At 35.3% G+C, this 20,971-nt stretch overlaps 1 protein-coding gene across 1 annotated transcript; it reads left to right on the plus strand.

Annotated features, from left to right (window-relative positions):
* The first annotated feature begins 2,162 nt into the window (after positions 1–2,162).
* LOC139874785 (uncharacterized mitochondrial protein AtMg01250-like) lies at positions 2,163–2,755 on the plus strand. The gene is made up of 2 exons (XM_071862184.1): positions 2,163–2,502; positions 2,553–2,755. Exons 1-2 carry the CDS (start codon positions 2,163–2,165, stop codon positions 2,753–2,755), a joined length of 543 nt encoding a protein of 180 aa, XP_071718285.1.
* Positions 2,756–20,971: the final 18,216 nt, after the last annotated feature.

Consider the following 20,971-nt stretch of genomic DNA (forward strand, 5'->3'; position numbering starts at 1 on the left):
GATACGACAAGAACACAATTTGTTTCTAGGCAAGAAGAGATCAAATTATAGTATTACTGAGAATATGATTTTCTGTATATGTTAGAATGAAAGCAAATTCCTCTGTATATAAGAGGTGAAAAGGAGCGACGAAAGGATGTAACCTTTCAACAAAAATATGCAACTCTTCGTTCACATCTTTTAGGAATGACATCACTCTTCATGAAGAGATGTAACAATTTGTGGTTACTTTTCCATGAAAAGATGTAATTTCCAATACCTTATCGAATTAACCCGAATGAGCTTGCACTCTGCACTCTCCAAACTCGTCATTGAGCTTAATTCGATAAGCCTTTGCTTTCTAGTAAATCCCGATTAACTAAAATGATTGTTGATAACACTAAAATCACCAACACGACCTGTCATCGAGAATAGAAATCCAAATATTATCGGGCCATTAGCACAGTAAAGAAGCCCAAAATTCAGTGGGCTAGTGAAGTATTTGAATATGGGTTTGAAGCAACTAAAGTGAAAGAACATGATCGAGTAGTAGATTACAAAAGAAATGTGTTTGTACGTATGAAGTTGAATGACGTACTCCCACATTCTACAAGTCAATAACTCCATACATGCATGGCTCATTATTTAATATGTTTTCTTAGTTATTGCTTGAAGATTTTAAGAAGTTACGCACGTTTGCACATTTCATACATGTAGTGGGTTTGGCATTAGGAGATCATGCAGTGGTAGTTTATTTCTTATATATCCACGTAGGAGTAGTTTTCTTTGCGCTTGATATAAATATGTAATCTTATGTTTAGAAGAGACTAGAGCATGAAAAAATGTAGTACTTGAGTGTTTAAAATATTAGCAAGTTGCAAGTAATATTTTGTGAGTTATTTTTATTATTATAGCAAGGCATGTTCCAACATTTGGTATTCAGAGCATGACGATTCTGGAGCCTAGCAAGAAAGCATGTAAAAGCAGAAAAGTAGCAACAATTTAGCTGGGATTATCACCATTGATTTGATCATCGGAAACGCAGAAGAAAAGCACGCAACAATCTGATCAAAGCAGAAAGATCAGATGAAGCAACGATAGCAGTGGCTGATTTGTGAAAGAAAAAAATCAGCAAGAAAGGAAGAAGTTTAGCAAAGCAGAATATATTTCAGATAATGGTACCAACAGTTAACGCATCGATGCAGCATCTGATCACAATCGGTGATCAAAAGTAAGTAGCAAGTAGCTTGCAGCAGGATTGATCAAATTTTTGTGATTAGAAAAAAAAACAGTAGCAGTTAGCATGTCAGCAGTAGAATGGCAGTCAACAGAAAACAGCAGGTTGCAGTAGCAGTAAATATCAGGAGGTAGAAAATTTCTCGTGGCAATTAACGAGAAACAGTCAGCAAGTTATAGCAAGATCGAAAGATGTTCGTTTCAAGATTACGGGGTGAATGTTGGGTAATCTTGAGACCATGTTGCAGCCCATTATCGAGAATTGAAGTCCAAATATTTTCGAGCCATTAGCTTAGCAAAGAAGCCCAAAATTCAAGTAGGCTAGTGAAGTATTTGAGTATGGGTTTAAAGGAACTAAAGTGAAAGAACGTGATCGAGTAGTAGTTTACAAAAGAAAGAAATGTGTTTGTACGTATGAAGTTGAATGACGTACTCTCATGTTCTACAAGTCAATAACTCCATCCATGCATGGCTCATTATTTTATATGTTTGCTTAGTTATTGCATGAAGGTTTTAAGAAGTTATGCACGTTTGCACGTGTCATACATGTAGTGAGTTTGGCATTTGGAGATCTGGTAGTTTATTTCTTATATATCCCCGTAGGAGTAGCATTCTTTTTGCACTTGATATAAATATGTAACCTTATATTTAGTAGAAAGTAGAGCATGATAAAGTGTAGTCTTTGTGTGTTGAATATATTAGCAAGTTGCAAGTTATATTTTATGAGTTATTTTTAGTGTTATAGCAAGGCATGTTCCAATACATAACCTGCAAATTTTCATCTTATAGTTTCAGCTTCCATTTGATAGTCAGGGGCGGTGCCAGTATGGGGCAAGTGGGAGCAACCGCCCCCAATGGATTTTTAATTTTTAATGTAAAAATTTAGATCTTTTCATTTTGTCCCCAGTGAATTTGTTTTAGTTCAAAAGTCTTCATATTTTACCCCAATGCCTTCATATTTTGCTCAAAGGCCTTCGTATTTTGCCCAAATGGGGTTCGGACCTAGATGGCGACAATGGGTGATGTTGTGTCTCGAAAATGCACGTTCGTTCGTTCTTATTAATGGGAGTCTGACTCATGAATTCGAAATTCAAAGAGGTTTGCGCCAAGGAGATCCATTGAGCCCTTTTTTGTTTTTAATTGTCATGGAAGGTCTGCACTTGATGCTTCGGGATGGTGTTATCGACGGGAGAATTCATATTGCGAAAGGTGGAAACCCCTCGTTTGATGTGTCTCATCTCTTTTATGCGGATGACGCGATGGTCGTTTCGGAGTGGTGCTTGGAGAGTTTGGTTAACACCATTAATGTCTTTTAATGATTTTTTTTGGATTTTCAGTATTAAAAATCAACATGTCGAAATCGAACATTTATGGAGTGGGGGTGAAAAATAGTGATATTGATGCTTTTATCTTAGATTCATGGTGTGCTGGTGGGACGTTTCCCTTCACATATTTGGGACTTCCCATTGGGGTCAACCTGAATCGAGTTGGTGGTTGGAAGACGTTGATTGAGAGGTTTAAGAAACGGCTAGCGGGTTAGAAGGAAAACATGCTTTCTATAGGAGGGCGTTTAACCCTGATAAATTCGGTTCTCGGTAGCCTTGGTATTTATTATTTATCTATTTTAGATGTCCGGAGTCAGTTTTCAATGATTTGGAGGGTATACGATCCTCTTTTTTTGGGGTAGCACGAAAAATAACAGAAAGATGCATTGGGTTAGATGGGATCTTACCATGGCGGATTTTGAAAAAGGGGGCTTAAATATCGGTAGTTTAAAGTCATTTAAATTTGGCATTACTTTCTAAATGGTTATGGCGTTTCAGTGTCAATAATGACGCGTTTTGGGCAAAGGTGATAGTTGCAATTTATGGTACATCAGCAGGGTTGAATGAAGAGGATAATGTCGGTTTTGGCTTGTAAGACCCTAATAATTATTGAACGGTGGTGTAAATAGGGTATTTGAAGTGTGGGTTATATTGTGCAGTTAAACAGAGGTCAGATCCTGTCCAGACCAGGGTGCGCTCAGCGCACACTTAAGGGTGCGCGTGGCGCACTACTACTGTAGCCGGATTCTGTTTCATTTTATTGATATTTTGGAAGGGCTTTTTGGTAAATTCACTTAGGGCCGAGTTAAGGGCCACAAGATCAGTGGATGGAGTGTCATAACTCCACTTTCAGCCACCTTCATCTTTCTACTTCAAGTTTAGAGAGAGAAACCCTTTTGAGAGAGAGAAAGCTCAAACCAAGGAGGAAGAAGTTGATTTCGGGCCAAACCGCGTGTGTTAAAGTTATTCATCTAATCACTAGCTACGTTGTGATTGTGGTGGTAAGCTCTAACTTTGATTTCCTTATTTTAATTTGTTTAAGGGTTAGGGTTTGGGTTAGTGATGAACATAAAACCCATATTTGGTAATTTTGGGTGTTCTTGGGTAAGATTAGGTCATGCGGACCTAAGAATGACTAACCTAGAGTTTTGGAAATGTTAAATGAACTTATGGGTCATAATTGGTTAGTTAATTACTAGCACACCTAGTCATTTAGCAAATGGGTGTTAATGGGGTTAGTGGATGACCCGAAATGGGTGTGTGACTTAAAATGGTTAAATGGGTAATAATTGACCTAGTTGGGAAATATGGGTATGAAATACCCTAATGGTGTAATAGTTAGTGTTGTTGGACCTTAGTCACCAGCTTTTAGTGATATGTCATGATCGTGACCTTAAATGGACGGTTTTGGTGAAAATGGGGCATTTAATGCATTTAAGTCATTAAATGCACATTAGTGAATGGTTAGAATTTTGTCCAACTAGTTTGTGTGTTGATTGAGTACTTACTGTATTAAGTACCTTGCTTTGAAGTTTGCGGAAGTATAAAACCGTCACCGAATCGTTAAGGTGAGTGGAATAATTATATGCGTAGGTATATAATGCATTTATTTGTTATAGCGTGGGATGTGTAGTGTCGATGTGCAAAGACACCACTTTTCACGTGATGAGTGAAGTGACGATGTGCTAAGACATCACTCAAAGTAATATGACGGGTGAAGTGTCGACGTGTTAAGACACCACTCGGAGTGAAGCATCGATGTGATAAGATGCCACTCCAAGAATGTAACGGATGAAGTGTCGACGTGTTAAGACGCCATCCGGGGTGAAGTATCGATGTGTTAAGATACCACTCCAAGTAAGTTGATGAGTGAAGTGTCGACATGTTAAGACACCACTCGGGGTGAAGTATCGACGTGTTAAGATGCCACCCTTGGGATTAGTGTACGATGTGTTAAGTACTCTAATGGTTGTTATGAACACCGATGGGAAATTTAAGTACCATTCCTCGTACGATTGGTTATCCATGGTTATGTGTTGTAGAATAGCATATTATATCGTTCGTGTTATGTGCTATTGTTGGTGCTAGCTCGTGATATCGTTGATTTAGCATTTTACTTGAAATGGTATGCTAATTTATAAATGCTAGCGGTTATGAGGTATTTGTGTAAGTGTTTGCAAGTAGGTGTATTATATATGTATGTGTATAATTATTGCATTCACTAAGCTTTGCTTACCATCTCGTTGTTTACCTTTATATAGGCTCTGGCGTGGACAAGGGTAAGGGCGTTCGTTTGGATTAGAGATCCCGCTTTGTTTTAATAGGGGACGCTTTTTGGGATGTGTTAGCTTTTGAAGTTTGACCAAGATTTGGGTAGTTTAACCCCCAAACATCATGCTCTAGTGTCATTTGGAATTTAAACTAGTGTGGTCGAAACTTACATTTTGTATAAAACTAGTATTTCGGCCATATGTGGGCCCGGTTCATAAAACTTGTTTTATTATTGAAACGTGTTAGTTTTACATATTAGAACATGTTGTGAAAAGCGTTTCGTCTAAATATGTCAGGAAGTGGGAGATCTTTAATTGAAATTTGACAAAATTGGACAGAAGCTATTGGAGCTTTTACGCACCGCGCACCCTAGGGTGCTGCGCGCCGCACACCTATGCTGAATAAAAAAAATATTTTGTGTATTCGGTTGGATATTGGGTTTGGTCGTTACAAGTGGTATCAGAGAATGGTCTAAGAGATTTAGGCGACGTGAGATAGGTGCCTAGACTTAGACTTTATTGTGTATGCGCTTTATGCGGGACTTGTAGGAGACGGGTCGGACCGAGAATTGGTTAGTGCCTAGGTTTAGGTGAACTAACTATGCGCTAATTGTTTTGTGTTGTATTTGCAATCATCAAGCGAGATAGACGTTGTACTAGCAAGTTAATGCGACGTGCTCGCGTAACAATGATTAGCTACCATTGTTACGGGTTCAAATCGTGTCAAACGAGCAATGTACGACGATTGTTAAGTAAGATGGGGCGGTGAGGTGTATATGTATATAATTGAGTCTTGTCCTCTCGTTTCATTATTTAATCTATTTCCGTTTTATAGTATGAAGACGAGAAATGGACCCGAGAACAATGATGGAGGTACGAGTGAGGATGTTGAGTTCACGGCCAAAGTTGAGGCCATCTTTAAACATCAAAAAGCGAAGTTTCCTGAAGACGTTAAGAAGATGTTTCTAGATACGATTGAGGAGCAACTAGTCAATGTAGTAAAGGAACAAGTTAAACATGTTCTACAGGAAGATAATGTGGGAAGACGGGTGATGTGTGCGAGATGGTGTAAAAATAGTTATATTTTTACAACAAAATACTATTAAATACGATACAATTTTACACAAGTTATTTATTTATTTATAGAGTGGATATACCTAAACCTTGCTACAACACTTATAGGCAGTGTACCTAATCGTACAGTAGTGTAGTTTTTAGTAAGTCCGGTTCGTCCACAAGGAACTCGCCAAGTTTAACGCTATATTTTTAAAACTATATTTGTAAATAAATATATATATTACAATTATTATTACAAAAGGGGGTTTTTACCGTTTAATGACCGGTTTGTCGATTTGAAAACTTTAGTCGCAGTTAAAACCTAATGTAAAATATTAAAAGTAAAAATAACTTAATTTAAAGCGGAAATTAAATAACAATAATGAAATTGCGATAAAATAAAGTGCGATAATTAAAAAGTATGATAATTAAAAGGTACGATAAATAAAATGACAATAAATTAAAATGCGATAATTAAAAGTGCAATTAAATATGAAATATATAAATTATGCTTATTTAAACTTTCATAATCATGATGTTTGACGTGTTGATTTTAGTTTATTACCATGGGTTAATTGTACCTTGTCCTGGATTATTCAATATGTCCGTCTGGTTTTTGTCTATAACAGTCCATCAGTCATAAATATAAAGTGCGAGTGTCCTCGTCAAATTATCCTTATATCCGAAGTCAAATATTCCAACTAATTGGGGACTTAAACTATAATTACACCAAGTGTCCTTGTATATAATTCACCCCTGTTTTAATAAGTCCATTAACTATTAATTCATTTCCATGTCCGGTTAAATGAACGATTATTAGTACTTATAAATATCCCGCCCATCGTGTAGTGACCCGAACTTTTCCATGTTTATATATATTAATTGAGATTGATATTTACATGATTAAATGTTTCCAACATGTTAAACAATCAAACTTGTTAAGACTTGATTAATTGAAATAGGTTTCATATAGACAATTGACCACCCAAGTTGACCGGTGATTCACGAACGTTAAAACTTGTAAAAACTATATGATGACATATATATGGTTATATATATAGTTAACATGATATTATGATAAGTAAACATATCATTAAGTATATTAACAATGAACTACATATGTAAACACAAGACTACTAACTTAATGATTTTGAAACGAGACATATATGTAACGATTATCGTTGTAACGACATTTAATGTATATATATCATATTAAGAGATATTCGTACATCATAATATCATGATAATATAATAATTTAAAATCTCTTTTGATATTATAAACATTGGGTTAAAAACATTTAACAAGATCGTTAACCTAAAGGTTTCAAAACAACATTTACATGTAACGACTAACGATGACTTAACGACTCAGTTAAAATGTATATACATGTAGTGTTTTAATATGTATTCATACAATTTTGAAAGACTTCAAGACACTTATCAAAATACTTCTACTTAACAAAAATGCTTACAATTACATCCTCGTTCAGTTTCATCAACAATTCTACTCGTATGCACCCGTATTCGTACTCGTACAATACACAGCTTTTAGATGTATGTACTATTGGTATATACACTCCAATGATCAGCTCTTAGCAGCCCATGTGAGTCACCTAACACATGTGGGAACCATCATTTGGCAACTAGCATGAAATATCTCATAAAATTACAAAAATATGAGTAATCATTCATGACTTATTTACATGAAAACAAAATTACATATCCTTTATATCTAATCCATACACCAACGACCAAAAACACCTACAAACACTTTCATTCTTCAATTTTCTTCATCTAATTGATCTCTCTCAAGTTCTATCTTCAAGTTCTAAGTGTTCTTCATAAATTCCAAAAGTTCTAGTTTCATAAAATCAAGAATACTTTCAAGTTTGCTAGCTCACTTCCAATCTTGTAAGGTGATCATCCAACCTCAAGAAATCTTTGTTTCTTACAGTAGGTTATCATTCTAATACAAGGTAATAATCATATTCAAACTTTGGTTCAATTTCTATAACTATAACAATCTTATTTCAAGTGATGATCTTACTTGAACTTGTTTTCGTGTCATGATTCTGCTTCAAGAACTTCGAGCCATCCAAGGATCCATTGAAGCTAGATCCATTTTTCTCTTTTCCAGTAGGTTTATCCAAGGAACTTAAGGTAGTAATGATGTTCATAACATCATTCGATTCATACATATAAAGCTATCTTATTCGAAGGTTTAAACTTGTAATCACTAGAACATAGTTTAGTTAATTCTAAACTTGTTCGCAAACAAAAGTTAATCCTTCTAACTTGACTTTTAAAATCAACTAAACACATGTTCTATATCTATATGATATGCTAACTTAATGATTTAAAACCTGGAAACACGAAAAACACCGTAAAACCGGATTTACGCCGTCGTAGTAACACCGCGGGCTGTTTTGGGTTAGTTAATTAAAAACTATGATAAACTTTGATTTAAAAGTTGTTATTCTGAGAAAATTATTTTTATTATGAACATGAAACTATATCCAAAAATTATGGTTAAACTCAAAGTGGAAGTATGTTTTCTAAAATGGTCATCTAGACGTCGTTCTTTCGACTGAAATGACTACCTTTACAAAAACGACTTGTAACTTATTTTTCGGACTACAAACCTATACTTTTTCTGTTTAGATTCATAAAATAGAGTTCAAGATGAAACCATAGCAATTGGATTCACTCAAAACGGATTTAAAATGAAGAAGTTATGGGTAAAACAAGATTGGATAATTTTTCTCATTTTAGCTACGTGAAAATTGGTAACAAATCTATTCCAACCATAACTTAATCAACTTGTATTGTATATTATGTAATCTTGAGATACCATAGACACGTATACAATGTTTCGACCTATCATGTCGACACATCTATATATATTTCGGAACAACCATAGACACTCTATATGTGAATGTTGGAGTTAGCTATACAGGGTTGAGGTTGATTCCAAAATATATATAGTTTGAGTTGTGATCAATACTGAGATACGTATACACTGGGTCGTGGATTGATTCAAGATAATATTTATCGATTTATTTCTGTACATCTAACTGTGGACAACTAGTTGTAGGTTACTAACGAGGACAGCTGACTTAATAAACTTAAAACATCAAAATATATTAAAAGTGTTGTAAATATATTTTGAACATACTTTAATATACATGTATATATTGTTATAGGTTCGTGAATCAACAGTGGCCAAGTCTTACTTCTCGATGAAGCAAAAATCTGTGAAAGTGAGTTATAGTCCTACTTTTAAAATCTAATATTTTTGGGATGAGAATACATGCAGGTTTTATAAATGATTTACAAAATAGACACAAGTACGTGAAACTACATTCTATGGTTGAATTATCGAAATCGAATATGCCCCTTTTTATTAAGTCTGGTAATCTAAGAATTAGGGAACAGACACCCTAATTGACGCGAATCCTAAAGATAGATCTATCGGGCCCAACAAGCCCCATCCAAAGTACCGGATGCTTTAGTACTTCGAAATTTATATCATATCCGAAGGGTGTCCCGGAATGATGGGGATATTCTTATATATGCATCTTGTTAATGTCGGTTACCAGGTGTTCACCATATGAATGATTTTTATCTCTATGTATGGGATGTGTATTGAAATATGAAATCTTGTGGTCTATTATTATGATTTGATATATATAGGTTAAACCTATAACTCACCAACATTTTTGTTGACGTTTTAAGCATGTTTATTCTCAGGTGATTATTAAGAGCTTCCGCTGTCGCATACTTAAATAAGGACGAGATTTGGAGTCCATGCTTGTATGATATTGTGTAAAAACTGCATTCAAGAAACTTATTTTGTTGTAACATATTTGTATTGTAAACCATTATGTAATGGTCGTGTGTAAACAGGATATTTTAGATTATCATTATTTGATAATCTACGTAAAGCTTTTTAAAACCTTTATCTATGAAATAAAGGTTATGGTTTGTTTTAAAAATGAATGCAGTCTTTGAAAAACGTCTCATATAGAGGTCAAAACCTCGCAACGAAATCAATTAATATGGAACGTTTTTAATCAATAAGAACGGGACATTTCAGTTGGTATCCGAGCGTTGGTCTTAGAGAACCAGAATTTTGCATTAGTGTGTCTTATCGAGTTTGTTAGGATGCATTAGTGAGTCTGGACTTCGACCGTGTTTACTTGAAAAATGATTGCTTAACAAATTTTGTTGGAAACTATATATTTTTAACATGTGAATATTATGTGATATATTAATCTCTTAACGCGTTTGATATTATGTGATAGATGTCTACCTCTAGAAAAAGTCCCATTGACTCACCTAATAATAATGAAGAGTCAAATGTAAATTGGAATGATTCGTGGACTGATTCACAAGTTCCCGAAGAGGAACCGGAAGAAGAGTCGGAACCGGAAGAAGAATCGGAACCGGAAGAAGAATCGGAACCGGATGAAGAAATAGAACTGGTGGGGGATATAATAAAACGGTTAAGTAAAAGAAAATCCTCAACCAACTGACCAAGGTTAATTATGGTCAATGGTGTTTCCGCCAAGGAAGCAAAATATTGGGAGGATTACCAATTCTCCGATGAATCGGATTCCGACGAGAATTCCGATGATGTTATAGAAATTACCCCAACTGAATTTAAAAAGGCAAAAGAAAATAATAAGGGAAAGGGCATAAAAATAGAGAAATCTAATTCCAACCCCGATGAACTTTATATGTATCGTCAACCCCCGAAGTCCTTAAGTTGTAACAATGACCCGGGAACCTCTAAACCACCAGGTTTTTCTAAACCAATGTGGATAACGACGGCTCGTATTAGGGGAACATCATATATCCCTAGAAACTTGGCAAAACGAACCAAAACCGAAGAAGAAGAAACAAGCGAGTCGGAATAAGATAGTTGTATTCGTGTGGTGTAATATATGTAATATAGTGTTCTTATGCTTTATGATATATGTAAAAATTGCTTGTATTAATAAGTATTTTTTTATGAATCTAACTCTTGTCTATTTTACAGTTTAAAAACACAAAATGGATAGACAACCCAATATTTTAAGAGACCTACCCGGAGACATGATTGATGAAATCTTGTCTAGAGTCGGCCAGAATTCCTCGGCACAACTATTTAAGGCGAGATCAGTTTGTAAGACATTCAAAGAACGTTCCAAGAATGTCTTGGTTTATAAGAGACTTTCGTTTGAAAGATGGGGGATATCACATTGGGAAACCCATAAGTTACGATGTGTTTACTTTGACTCATATATTGCGGGGAACCCAAATGCTATTTTACGCAACGGGTTAAGAAATTATTTTGACTCAATATATCCGAATATTGGACTTCGTGATTTAGAAAAAGCGGCTAACATGCAACATAAAGAAGCATGTTATGCTTACGGATTAGTAATGTTCGCTTCTCACCAAAGTGAGAACAAGAACATCGGGCTACAACTATTAAACAAAACGTTTCCACAAGTGACGGAGTCGGTAATTGGGGTAAGAAATGAGGTTTTTAGATTATTACGGGACTGTTGGACATTACGTAACCCTCGTCCCTTTGATGACGTTACAACACGCTGTCTTATCAACGGCCATAACGGTTATGTTCCACAAGACCAAGGATGGGAAGTAGTCCTAGTAAAACCAGAATGCATGACTTGTTTCTGGACGTATGAATTACGTGTCTTTATTGCCTTTGCTGAACGACTTGTGTACTAGCTAGAATTATCTTCACAACTATCTTGTATCAAAGTTATTATGTGCTATATTTCATGCTTTATGTAAAATAAGCGGTATTGTAAGTTTGTAAAATATTGTATAAAAGTTTGAACGCGAAATATTATTATAATCAGTTTTTCATATAGAATTGTAGTAGTTGAATTGTATATTAGCTACTAAGTATGAACTTAACGGGTAGGTACTACCCGAATTTAAACTTATAAAACACTAATATGAAGAAAAAGCTTTTATAAATGAGTTCATATTATGCTACAAAATACTATTAACTACTCTTAATATTCTGTATGATTAACTTGTTCCATTTGATAATTTTGAAGGAAATGGCACCGACTACTCGACACACCGTGAATATGGATGAAGAGGAATTCCGTACTTTTCTAGCTTCAAACATAGCCGCAGTACAGGCTGCGCTACATACCAACAATAACCTTGGATCTAGCAGTACAGGAAATCGTGTAGGATGCACCTACAAAGAATTCACTGCCTGCAAACCTTTGAAATTTGATGGAACCGAAGGACCGATCGGATTGAAACGGTGGACCGAGAAGGTCGAATCGGTGTTTGCCATAAGTAAGTGTACTGAAGAGGACAAAGTGAAGTACGCTACGCATACCTTCACAGGTTCTGCGTTAACATGGTGGAATACCTATCTAGAGCAAGTGGGACAAGATGATGCTTACGCACTACCGTGGTCAGCATTCAAGCACTTGATGAACGAGAAGTACCGTCCCAGAACCGAGGTCAATAAGCTCAAGATAGAACTTAGAGGGTTACGAACCCAAGGATTTGATATTACCACGTACGAAAGACGATTCACAGAATTGTGCCTATTGTGTCTGGGAGCATTCGAAGATGAGGAAGAGAAGATTGACGAGTTTGTGAAAGGATTACCGGAAAGAATCCAAGAAGATATAAGTTCACACGAGCCCGCCTCCATACAACAGGCATGTAGAATGGCTCACAAACTAGTGAACCAGATTGAAGAAAGAATTAAAGAACAGACTGCTGAAGAGGCCAATGTGAAGCAAGTCAAAAGAAAGTGGGAGGAAAACGGTGATAAGAATCACCAATACAACAACAACAGCAATTACAACAATAATCGCAACAATTATCCCAACAATCGCAACTACAACAAACGGCCCAACAACAACAACAACAACAACAACAACAACAACAACAACAACAACAGCAACTACAACAATCATCCCAACAACAATAATAACCGCAACAACAACAACAATCAGAAGCAGCTATGCCAAAGGTGTGAAAAGTATCACTCGGGGTTCTGCACCAAATTTTGCAACAAGTGTAAAAGAAATGGTCATAGCGCGGCGAAGTGTGAGGTCTACGGACTAGGGGTTAATAGAACAAAAGGAACAAATGGTGTCAGAACGAGTAATGGCGGAGCAAGTAGTGTCGGAGCAAGTTATGCCAATGTAGTTTGTTATAAATGTGGAAAACCGGGCCACATTATTAGAAATTACCCGAACCAGGAGAACACGAATGGACAAGGCCGCGGAAGAGTTTTCAATATTAATGTGGCAGAGGCACAAGAAGACCCGGAGCTTGTTACGGGTACGTTTCTTATTGACAATAAATCTGCTTACGTTTTATTTGATTCGGGTGCGGATAGAAGCTATATGAGTAGAGAATTTTGTGCTAAATTAAGTTGTCCATTGACGCCTTTGGATAGTAAATTTTTACTCGAATTAGCAAATGGTAAATTAATTTCAGCAGATAATATATGTCGGAATCGAGAAATTAAACTGGTTAGCGAAACATTTAAGATTGATTTGATACCAGTAGAGTTAGGGAGTTTTGATGTGATAATCGGTATGGACTGGTTGAAAGAAGTGAAAGCAGAGATCGTTTGTTACAAAAATGCAATTCGCATTATACGAGAAAAAGGAAAACCCTTAATGGTGTACGGAGAAAAGGGCAACACGAAGCTACATCTTATTAGTAATTTGAAGGCACAAAAACTAATAAGAAAAGGTTGCTATGCTATTCTAGCACACGTCGAGAAAGTACAAACTGAAGAAAAGAGCATCAATGATGTTCCCATTGCAAAAGAATTTCCCGATGTATTTCCAAAAGAATTACCGGGATTACCCCCACATCGATCCGTTGAATTTCAAATAGATCTTGTACCAGGAGCTGCACCAATAGCTCGTGCTCCTTACAGACTCGCACCCATCGAGATGAAAGAACTGCAAAGCCAATTACAAGAACTTTTAGAGCGTGGTTTCATTCGACCAAGCACATCACCGTGGGGAGCTCCTGTTTTGTTTGTCAAGAAGAAAGATGGTACATTCAGGTTGTGTATCGACTACCGAGAGTTGAACAAACTTACCATCAAGAACCGCTACCCACTACCGAGAATCGACGACTTATTTGATCAACTACAAGGCTCGTCTGTTTATTCAAAGATTGACTTATGTTCCGGGTATCATCAAATGCGGGTGAAAGAAGATGATATTCCAAAGACTGCTTTCAGAACACGTTACGGTCATTATGAGTTTATGGTCATGCCATTTGGTCTAACTAATGCACCAGCTGTGTTCATGGACCTTATGAACCGAGTGTGTGGACCATACCTTGACAAGTTTGTCATTGTTTTCATTGATGACATACTTATTTACTCAAAGAATGACCAAGAACACAGTGAACATTTGAGAAAGGTGTTAGAAGTATTGAGGAAGGAAGAATTGTACGCTAAGTTTTCAAAGTGTGCATTTTGGTTGGAAGAAGTTCAATTCCTCGGTCACATAGTGAACAAAGAAGGTATTAAGGTGGATCCGGCAAAGATAGAAACTGTTGAAAAGTGGGAAACCCTGAAAACTCCGAAACACATACGCCAGTTTTTAGGACTAGCTGGTTACTACAGAAGGTTCATCCAAGACTTTTCCAGAATAGCAAAACCCTTGACTACATTAACGCATAAAGGGAAGAAATTTGAATGGAATGATGAACAAGAGAAAGCGTTTCAGTTATTGAAGAAAAAGCTAACTACGACACCTATATTGTCATTGCCCGAAGGGAATGATGATTTTGTGATTTATTGTGACGCATCAAAGCAAGGTCTCGGTTGTGTATTAATGCAACGAATGAAGGTGATTGCTTATGCGTCTAGACATCTGAAGATTCACGAACAAAATTATACGACGCATGATTTGGAATTAGGAGCGGTTGTTTTTGCATTAAAGACTTGGAGGCACTACTTATATGGGGTCAAAAGTATTATATATACCGACCACAAAAGTCTTCAACACATATTTAATCAGAAACAACTGAATATGAGGCAGCGTAGGTGGATTGAATTATTGAATGATTACGACTTTGAGATTCGTTACCACCCAGGAAAGGCAAATGTGGTAGCCGATGCCTTGAGCAGGAAGGACAGAGAACCCATTCGAGTAAAATCTATGAATATAATGATTCATAATAACCTTACTACTCAAATAAAGGAGGCGCAACAAGGAGTTTTAAAAGAGGGAAATTTAAAGGATGAAATACCCAAGGGATCGGAGAAGCATCTTAATATTCGGGAAGACGGAACCCGGTATAGGGCTGAAAGGATTTGGGTACCAAAATTTGGAGATATGAGAGAAATGGTACTTAGAGAAGCTCATAAAACCAGATACTCAATACATCCTGGAACGGGGAAGATGTACAAGGATCTCAAGAAACATTTTTGGTGGCCGGGTATGAAAGCCGATGTTGCTAAATACGTAGGAGAATGTTTGACGTGTTCTAAGGTCAAAGCTGAGCATCAGAAACCATCAGGTCTACTTCAACAACCCGAAATCCCGGAATGGAAATGGGAAAACATTACCATGGATTTCATCACTAAATTGCCAAGGACTGCAAGTGGTTTTGATACTATTTGGGTAATAGTTGATCGTCTCACCAAATTAGCACACTTCCTGCCAATAAGAGAAGATGACAAGATGGAGAAGTTAGCACGACTGTATTTGAAGGAAGTCATCTCCAGACATGGAATACCAATCTCTATTATCTCTGATAGGGATGGCAGATTTATTTCAAGATTCTGGCAGACATTACAGCAAGCATTAGGAACTCGTCTAGACATGAGTACTGCCTATCATCCACAAACTGATGGGCAGAGCGAAAGGACGATACAAACGCTTGAAGACATGCTACGAGCATGTGTTATTGATTTCGGAAACAGTTGGGATCGACATCTACCGTTAGCAGAATTTTCCTACAACAACAGCTACCATTCAAGCATTGAGATGGCGCCGTTTGAAGCACTTTATGGTAGAAAGTGCAGGTCTCCGATTTGTTGGAGTGAAGTGGGGGATAGACAGATTACGGGTCCGGAGATTATACAAGAAACTACCGAGAAGATCATCCAAATTCAACAACGGTTGAAAACTGCCCAAAGTCGACAAAAGAGCTACGCTGACATTAAAAGAAAAGATATAGAATTTGAAATTGGAGAGATGGTCATGCTTAAAGTTGCACCTTGGAAAGGCGTTGTTCGATTTGGTAAATGAGGGAAATTAAATCCAAGGTATATTGGACCATTCAAGATTATTTATCGTGTCGGACCAGTAGCTTACCGACTTGAGTTACCTCAACAACTCGCGGCTGTACATAACACTTTCCACGTCTCGAATTTGAAGAAATGTTTTGCTAAAGAAGATCTCACTATTCCGTTAGATGAAATCAAAATCAACGAAAAACTTCAATTCATCGAAGAACCCGTCGAAATAATGGATCGTGAGGTTAAAAGACTTAAGCAAAACAAGATACCAATTGTTAAGGTTCGATGGAATACTTGTAGAGGACCTGAGTTCACCTGGGAGCGTGAAGATCAGATGAAGAAGAAATACCCGCATCTATTTCCAGAAGATTCGTCAACACCTTCAACAGCTTAAAATTTCGGGACGAAATTTATTTAACGGGTAGGTACTGTAGTGACCCGAACTTTTCCATGTTTATATATATTAATTGAGATTGATATTTACATGATTAAATGTTTCCAACATGTTAAGCAATCAAACTTGTTAAGACTTGATTAATTGAAATAGGTTTCATATAGACAATTGACCACCCAAGTTGACCGGTGATTCACGAACGTTAAAACTTGTAAAAACTATATGATGACATATATATGGTTATATATATAGTTAACATGATATTATGATAAGTAAACATATCATTAAGTATATTAACAATGAACTACATATGTAAAAACAAGACTACTAACTTAATGATTTTGAAACGAGACATATATGTAACGATTATCGTTATAACGACATTTAATGTATATATATCATATTAAGAGATATTCGTACATCATAATATCATGATAATATAATAATTTAAAATCTATTTTGATATTATAAACATTGGGTTAACAACATTTAACAAGATCGTTAACCTAAAGGTTTCAAAACAACATTTACATGTAACGACTAACGATGACTTAACGACTCAGTTAAAATGTATATACATGTAGTGTTTTAATATGTATTCATACACTTTTGAAAGACTTCAAGACATTTATCAAAATACTTCTACTTAACAAAAATGCTTACAATTACATCCTCGTTCAGTTTCATCAACAATTCTACTCGTATGCACCCGTATTCGTACTCATACAATACACAGCTTTTAGATGTATGTACTATTGGTATATACACTCCAATGATCAGCTTTTAGCAGCCCATGTGAGTCACCTAACACATGTGGGAACCATCATTTGGCAACTAGCATGAAATATCTCATAAAATTACAAAAATATGAGTAATCATTCATGACTTATTTACATGAAAACAAAATTACATATCCTTTATATCTAATCCATACACCAACGACCAAAAACACCTACAAACACTTTCATTCTTCAATTTTCTTCATCTAATTGATCTCTCTCAAGTTCTATCTTCAAGTTCTAAGTGTTCTTCATAAATTCCAAAAGTTCTAGTTTCATAAAATCAAGAATACTTTCAAGTTTGCTAGCTCACTTCCAATCTTGTAAGGTGATCATCCAACCTCAAGAAATCTTTGTTTCTTACAGTAGGTTATCATTCTAATACAAGGTAATAATCATATTCAAACTTTGGTTCAATTTCTATAACTATAACAATCTTATTTCAAGTGATGATCTTACTTGAACTTGTTTTCGTGTCATGATTCTGCTTCAAGAACTTCGAGCCATCCAAGGATCCATTGAAGCTAGATCCATTGAAGCTAGATCCATTTTTCGAGCCATCCAAGGAACTTAAGGTAGTAATGATGTTCATAACATCATTCGATTCATACATATAAAGCTATCTTATTCGAAGGTTTAAACTTGTAATCACTAGAACATAGTTTAGTTAATTCTAAACTTGTTCGCAAACAAAAGTTAATCCTTCTAACTTGACTTTTAAAATCAACTAAACACATGTTCTATATCTATATGATATGATAACTTAATGATTTAAAACCTGGAAACACGAAAAACACCGTAAAACCGGATTTACGCCGTCGTAGTAACACCGCGGGCTGTTTTGGGTTAGTTAATTAAAAACTATGATAAACTTTGATTTAAAAGTTGTTATTCTGAGAAAATGATTTTTATTATGAACATGAAACTATATCCAAAAATTATGGTTAAACTCAAAGTGGAAGTATATTTTCTAAAATGGTCATCTAGACGTCGTTCTTTCGACTGAAATGACTACCTTTACAAAAACGACTTGTAACTTATTTTTTGGACTACAAACCTATACTTTTTCTGTTTAGATTCATAAAATAGAGTTCAAGATGAAACCATAGCAATTGGATTCACTCAAAACGGATTTAAAATGAAGAAGTTATGGGTAAAACAAGATTGGATAATTTTTCTCATTTTAGCTACGTGAAAATTGGTAACAAATCTATTCCAACCATAACTTAATCAACTTGTATTGTATATTATGTAATCTTGAGATACCATAGACACGTATACAATGTTTCGACCTATCATGTCGACACATCTATATATATTTCGGAACAACCATAGACACTCTATATGTGAATGTTGGAGTTAGCTATACAGGGTTGAGGTTGATTCCAAAATATATATAGTTTGAGTTGTGATCAATACTGAGATACGTATACACTGGGTCGTGGATTGATTCAAGATAATATTTATCGATTTATTTCTGTACATCTAACTGTGGACAACTAGTTGTAGGTTACTAACGAGGACAGCTGACTTAATAAACTTAAAACATCAAAATATATTAAAAGTGTTGTAAATATATTTTGAACATACTTTAATATACATGTATATATTGTTATAGGTTCGTGAATCAACAGTGGCCAAGTCTTACTTCTCGACGAAGCAAAAATCTGTGAAAGTGAGTTATAGTCCCACTTTTAAAATCTAATATTTTTGGGATGAGAATACATGCAGGTTTTATAAATGATTTACAAAATAGACACAAGTACGTGAAACTACATTCTATGGTTGAATTATCAAAATCGAATATGCCCCTTTTTATTAAGTCTGGTAATCTAAGAATTAGGGAACAGACACCCTAATTGACGCGAATCCTAAAGATAGATCTATCGGGCCCAACAAGCCCCATCCAAAGTACCGGATGATTTAGTACTTCGAAATTTATATCATATCCGAAGGGTGTCCCGGAATGATGGGGATATTCTTATATATGCATCTTGTTAATGTCGGTTACCAGGTGTTCACCATATGAATGATTTTTATCTCTATGTATGGGATGTGTATTGAAATATGAAATCTTGTGGTCTATTATTATGATTTGATATATATAGGTTAAACCTATAACTCACCAACATTTTTGTTGACCTTTTAAGCATGTTTATTCTCAGGTGATTATTAAGAGCTTCCGCTGTCGCATACTTAAATAAGGACGAGATTTGGAGTCCATGCTTGTATGATATTGTGTAAAAACTGCATTCAAGAAACTTATTTTGTTGTAACATATTTGTATTGTAAACCATTATGTAATGGTCGTGTGTAAACAGGATATTTTAGATTATCATTATTTGATAATCTACGTAAAGCTTTTTAAAACCTTTATCTATGAAATAAAGGTTATGATTTGTTTTAAAAATGAATGCAGTCTTTGAAAAACGTCTCATATAGAGGTCAAAACCTCGCAACGAAATCAATTAATATGGAACGTTTTTAATCAATAAGAACGGGACATTTCACATCGTGTCCGATCGAGTGTATATGGTTATTTATAGGTACGTCCAATTATAAATCTTTATATTAAATTAACAAACTATCATTTAATTAAACAAATATAAAGCCCATTAATAGCCCATAGTCTAATTTCCACAAGTGTCGTTCTTTTGTCCAAACCCCAATTATGGTACAAAGCCCAATTATCCCGTCTTTAATATTTAGCCCAACATCATGATTACTTCAATTTAAATAAGCATAATAATAACTTAGCTACGAGACATTAATTTAACAACAAAATTAAACATAACTTACAGTGGGTGTTATTAGCGTAGCGGTACACATACAGAGTTTCGACTTACAAAACCTTAAAACATTCGACTAACCTAACCTTATTATTATCACTAACTTAAAATTAAAATTACAAATTGAGATTAATATTTGGAGTGATAATTGATACATATATTATGTATATAGAGTAGGAAATAGAAAAAGATGTAAAAAATTCGATCAGAATGCGCGACTTTTATAGCCCCACATTTCACTGTAGACCTCCGCGAGTGCGGATATTTTGTTCACAAAAGCTCCGCGAGTGCGGAGGTATGGATTACAGCTCATCTCTTGATTTAAATGTGGGCTGCTGTATTTTTTTAATATATATATATATATATATATATATATATATATATATAATTTATATAATTATATATATATATATTATATTATATTCTTGTGCATATTTGACTTGTAATTTTTGGTCCGTTGCGTCGCGCACTGAAAGTTGGTTCATGTCTCGGTTTCGGATTTTCGAACGTCCTTGCGTACTATTTAATATCTTGTACTTTGCATTTTGCGTCTTGTACTCTTGTAATTTTGAGACGTTTCTCATCAATAATTTGAACCACTTTGATTGTACTTTGTACTTTTTAGCTTTTTGGTCGTTTGCGTCTTCAAATCGTCGAGTCTGTCTTTTATCTTCACCTTTTATTATTTAAACGAATATTACTTGTAAATAGAACAATTGCAACTAAAAGCTTGTCTTTCTTGAGAGAAAATGCTATGAAATATATGTTCGTTTTTAGCATTATCAAATATTCCCACACTTGAGCGTTGCTTGTCCTCAAGCAATATAGTCTTGAAATAAAAATACTAGAATCACTTCTTTATTCTTCACACTT

The sequence above is a fragment of the Rutidosis leptorrhynchoides genome, chromosome 11, assembly GCF_046630445.1.
Source record: "Rutidosis leptorrhynchoides isolate AG116_Rl617_1_P2 chromosome 11, CSIRO_AGI_Rlap_v1, whole genome shotgun sequence".
Lineage (NCBI taxonomy): Eukaryota > Viridiplantae > Streptophyta > Magnoliopsida > Asterales > Asteraceae > Rutidosis > Rutidosis leptorrhynchoides.

What these genes read in the sequence shown, in the direction of transcription:
- LOC139874785 (XM_071862184.1), top strand. Translation starts at nt 2,163, where the DNA reads ATGCCTTCATATTTTGCTCAAAGGCCTTCGTATTTTGCCCAAATGGGG. An exon ending in TTCGGAGTGGTGCTTGGAGA is followed by an intron (nt 2,503 to 2,552) that starts GTTTGGTTAACA and finishes TTGGATTTTCAG; the next exon opens with TATTAAAAATCAACATGTCG.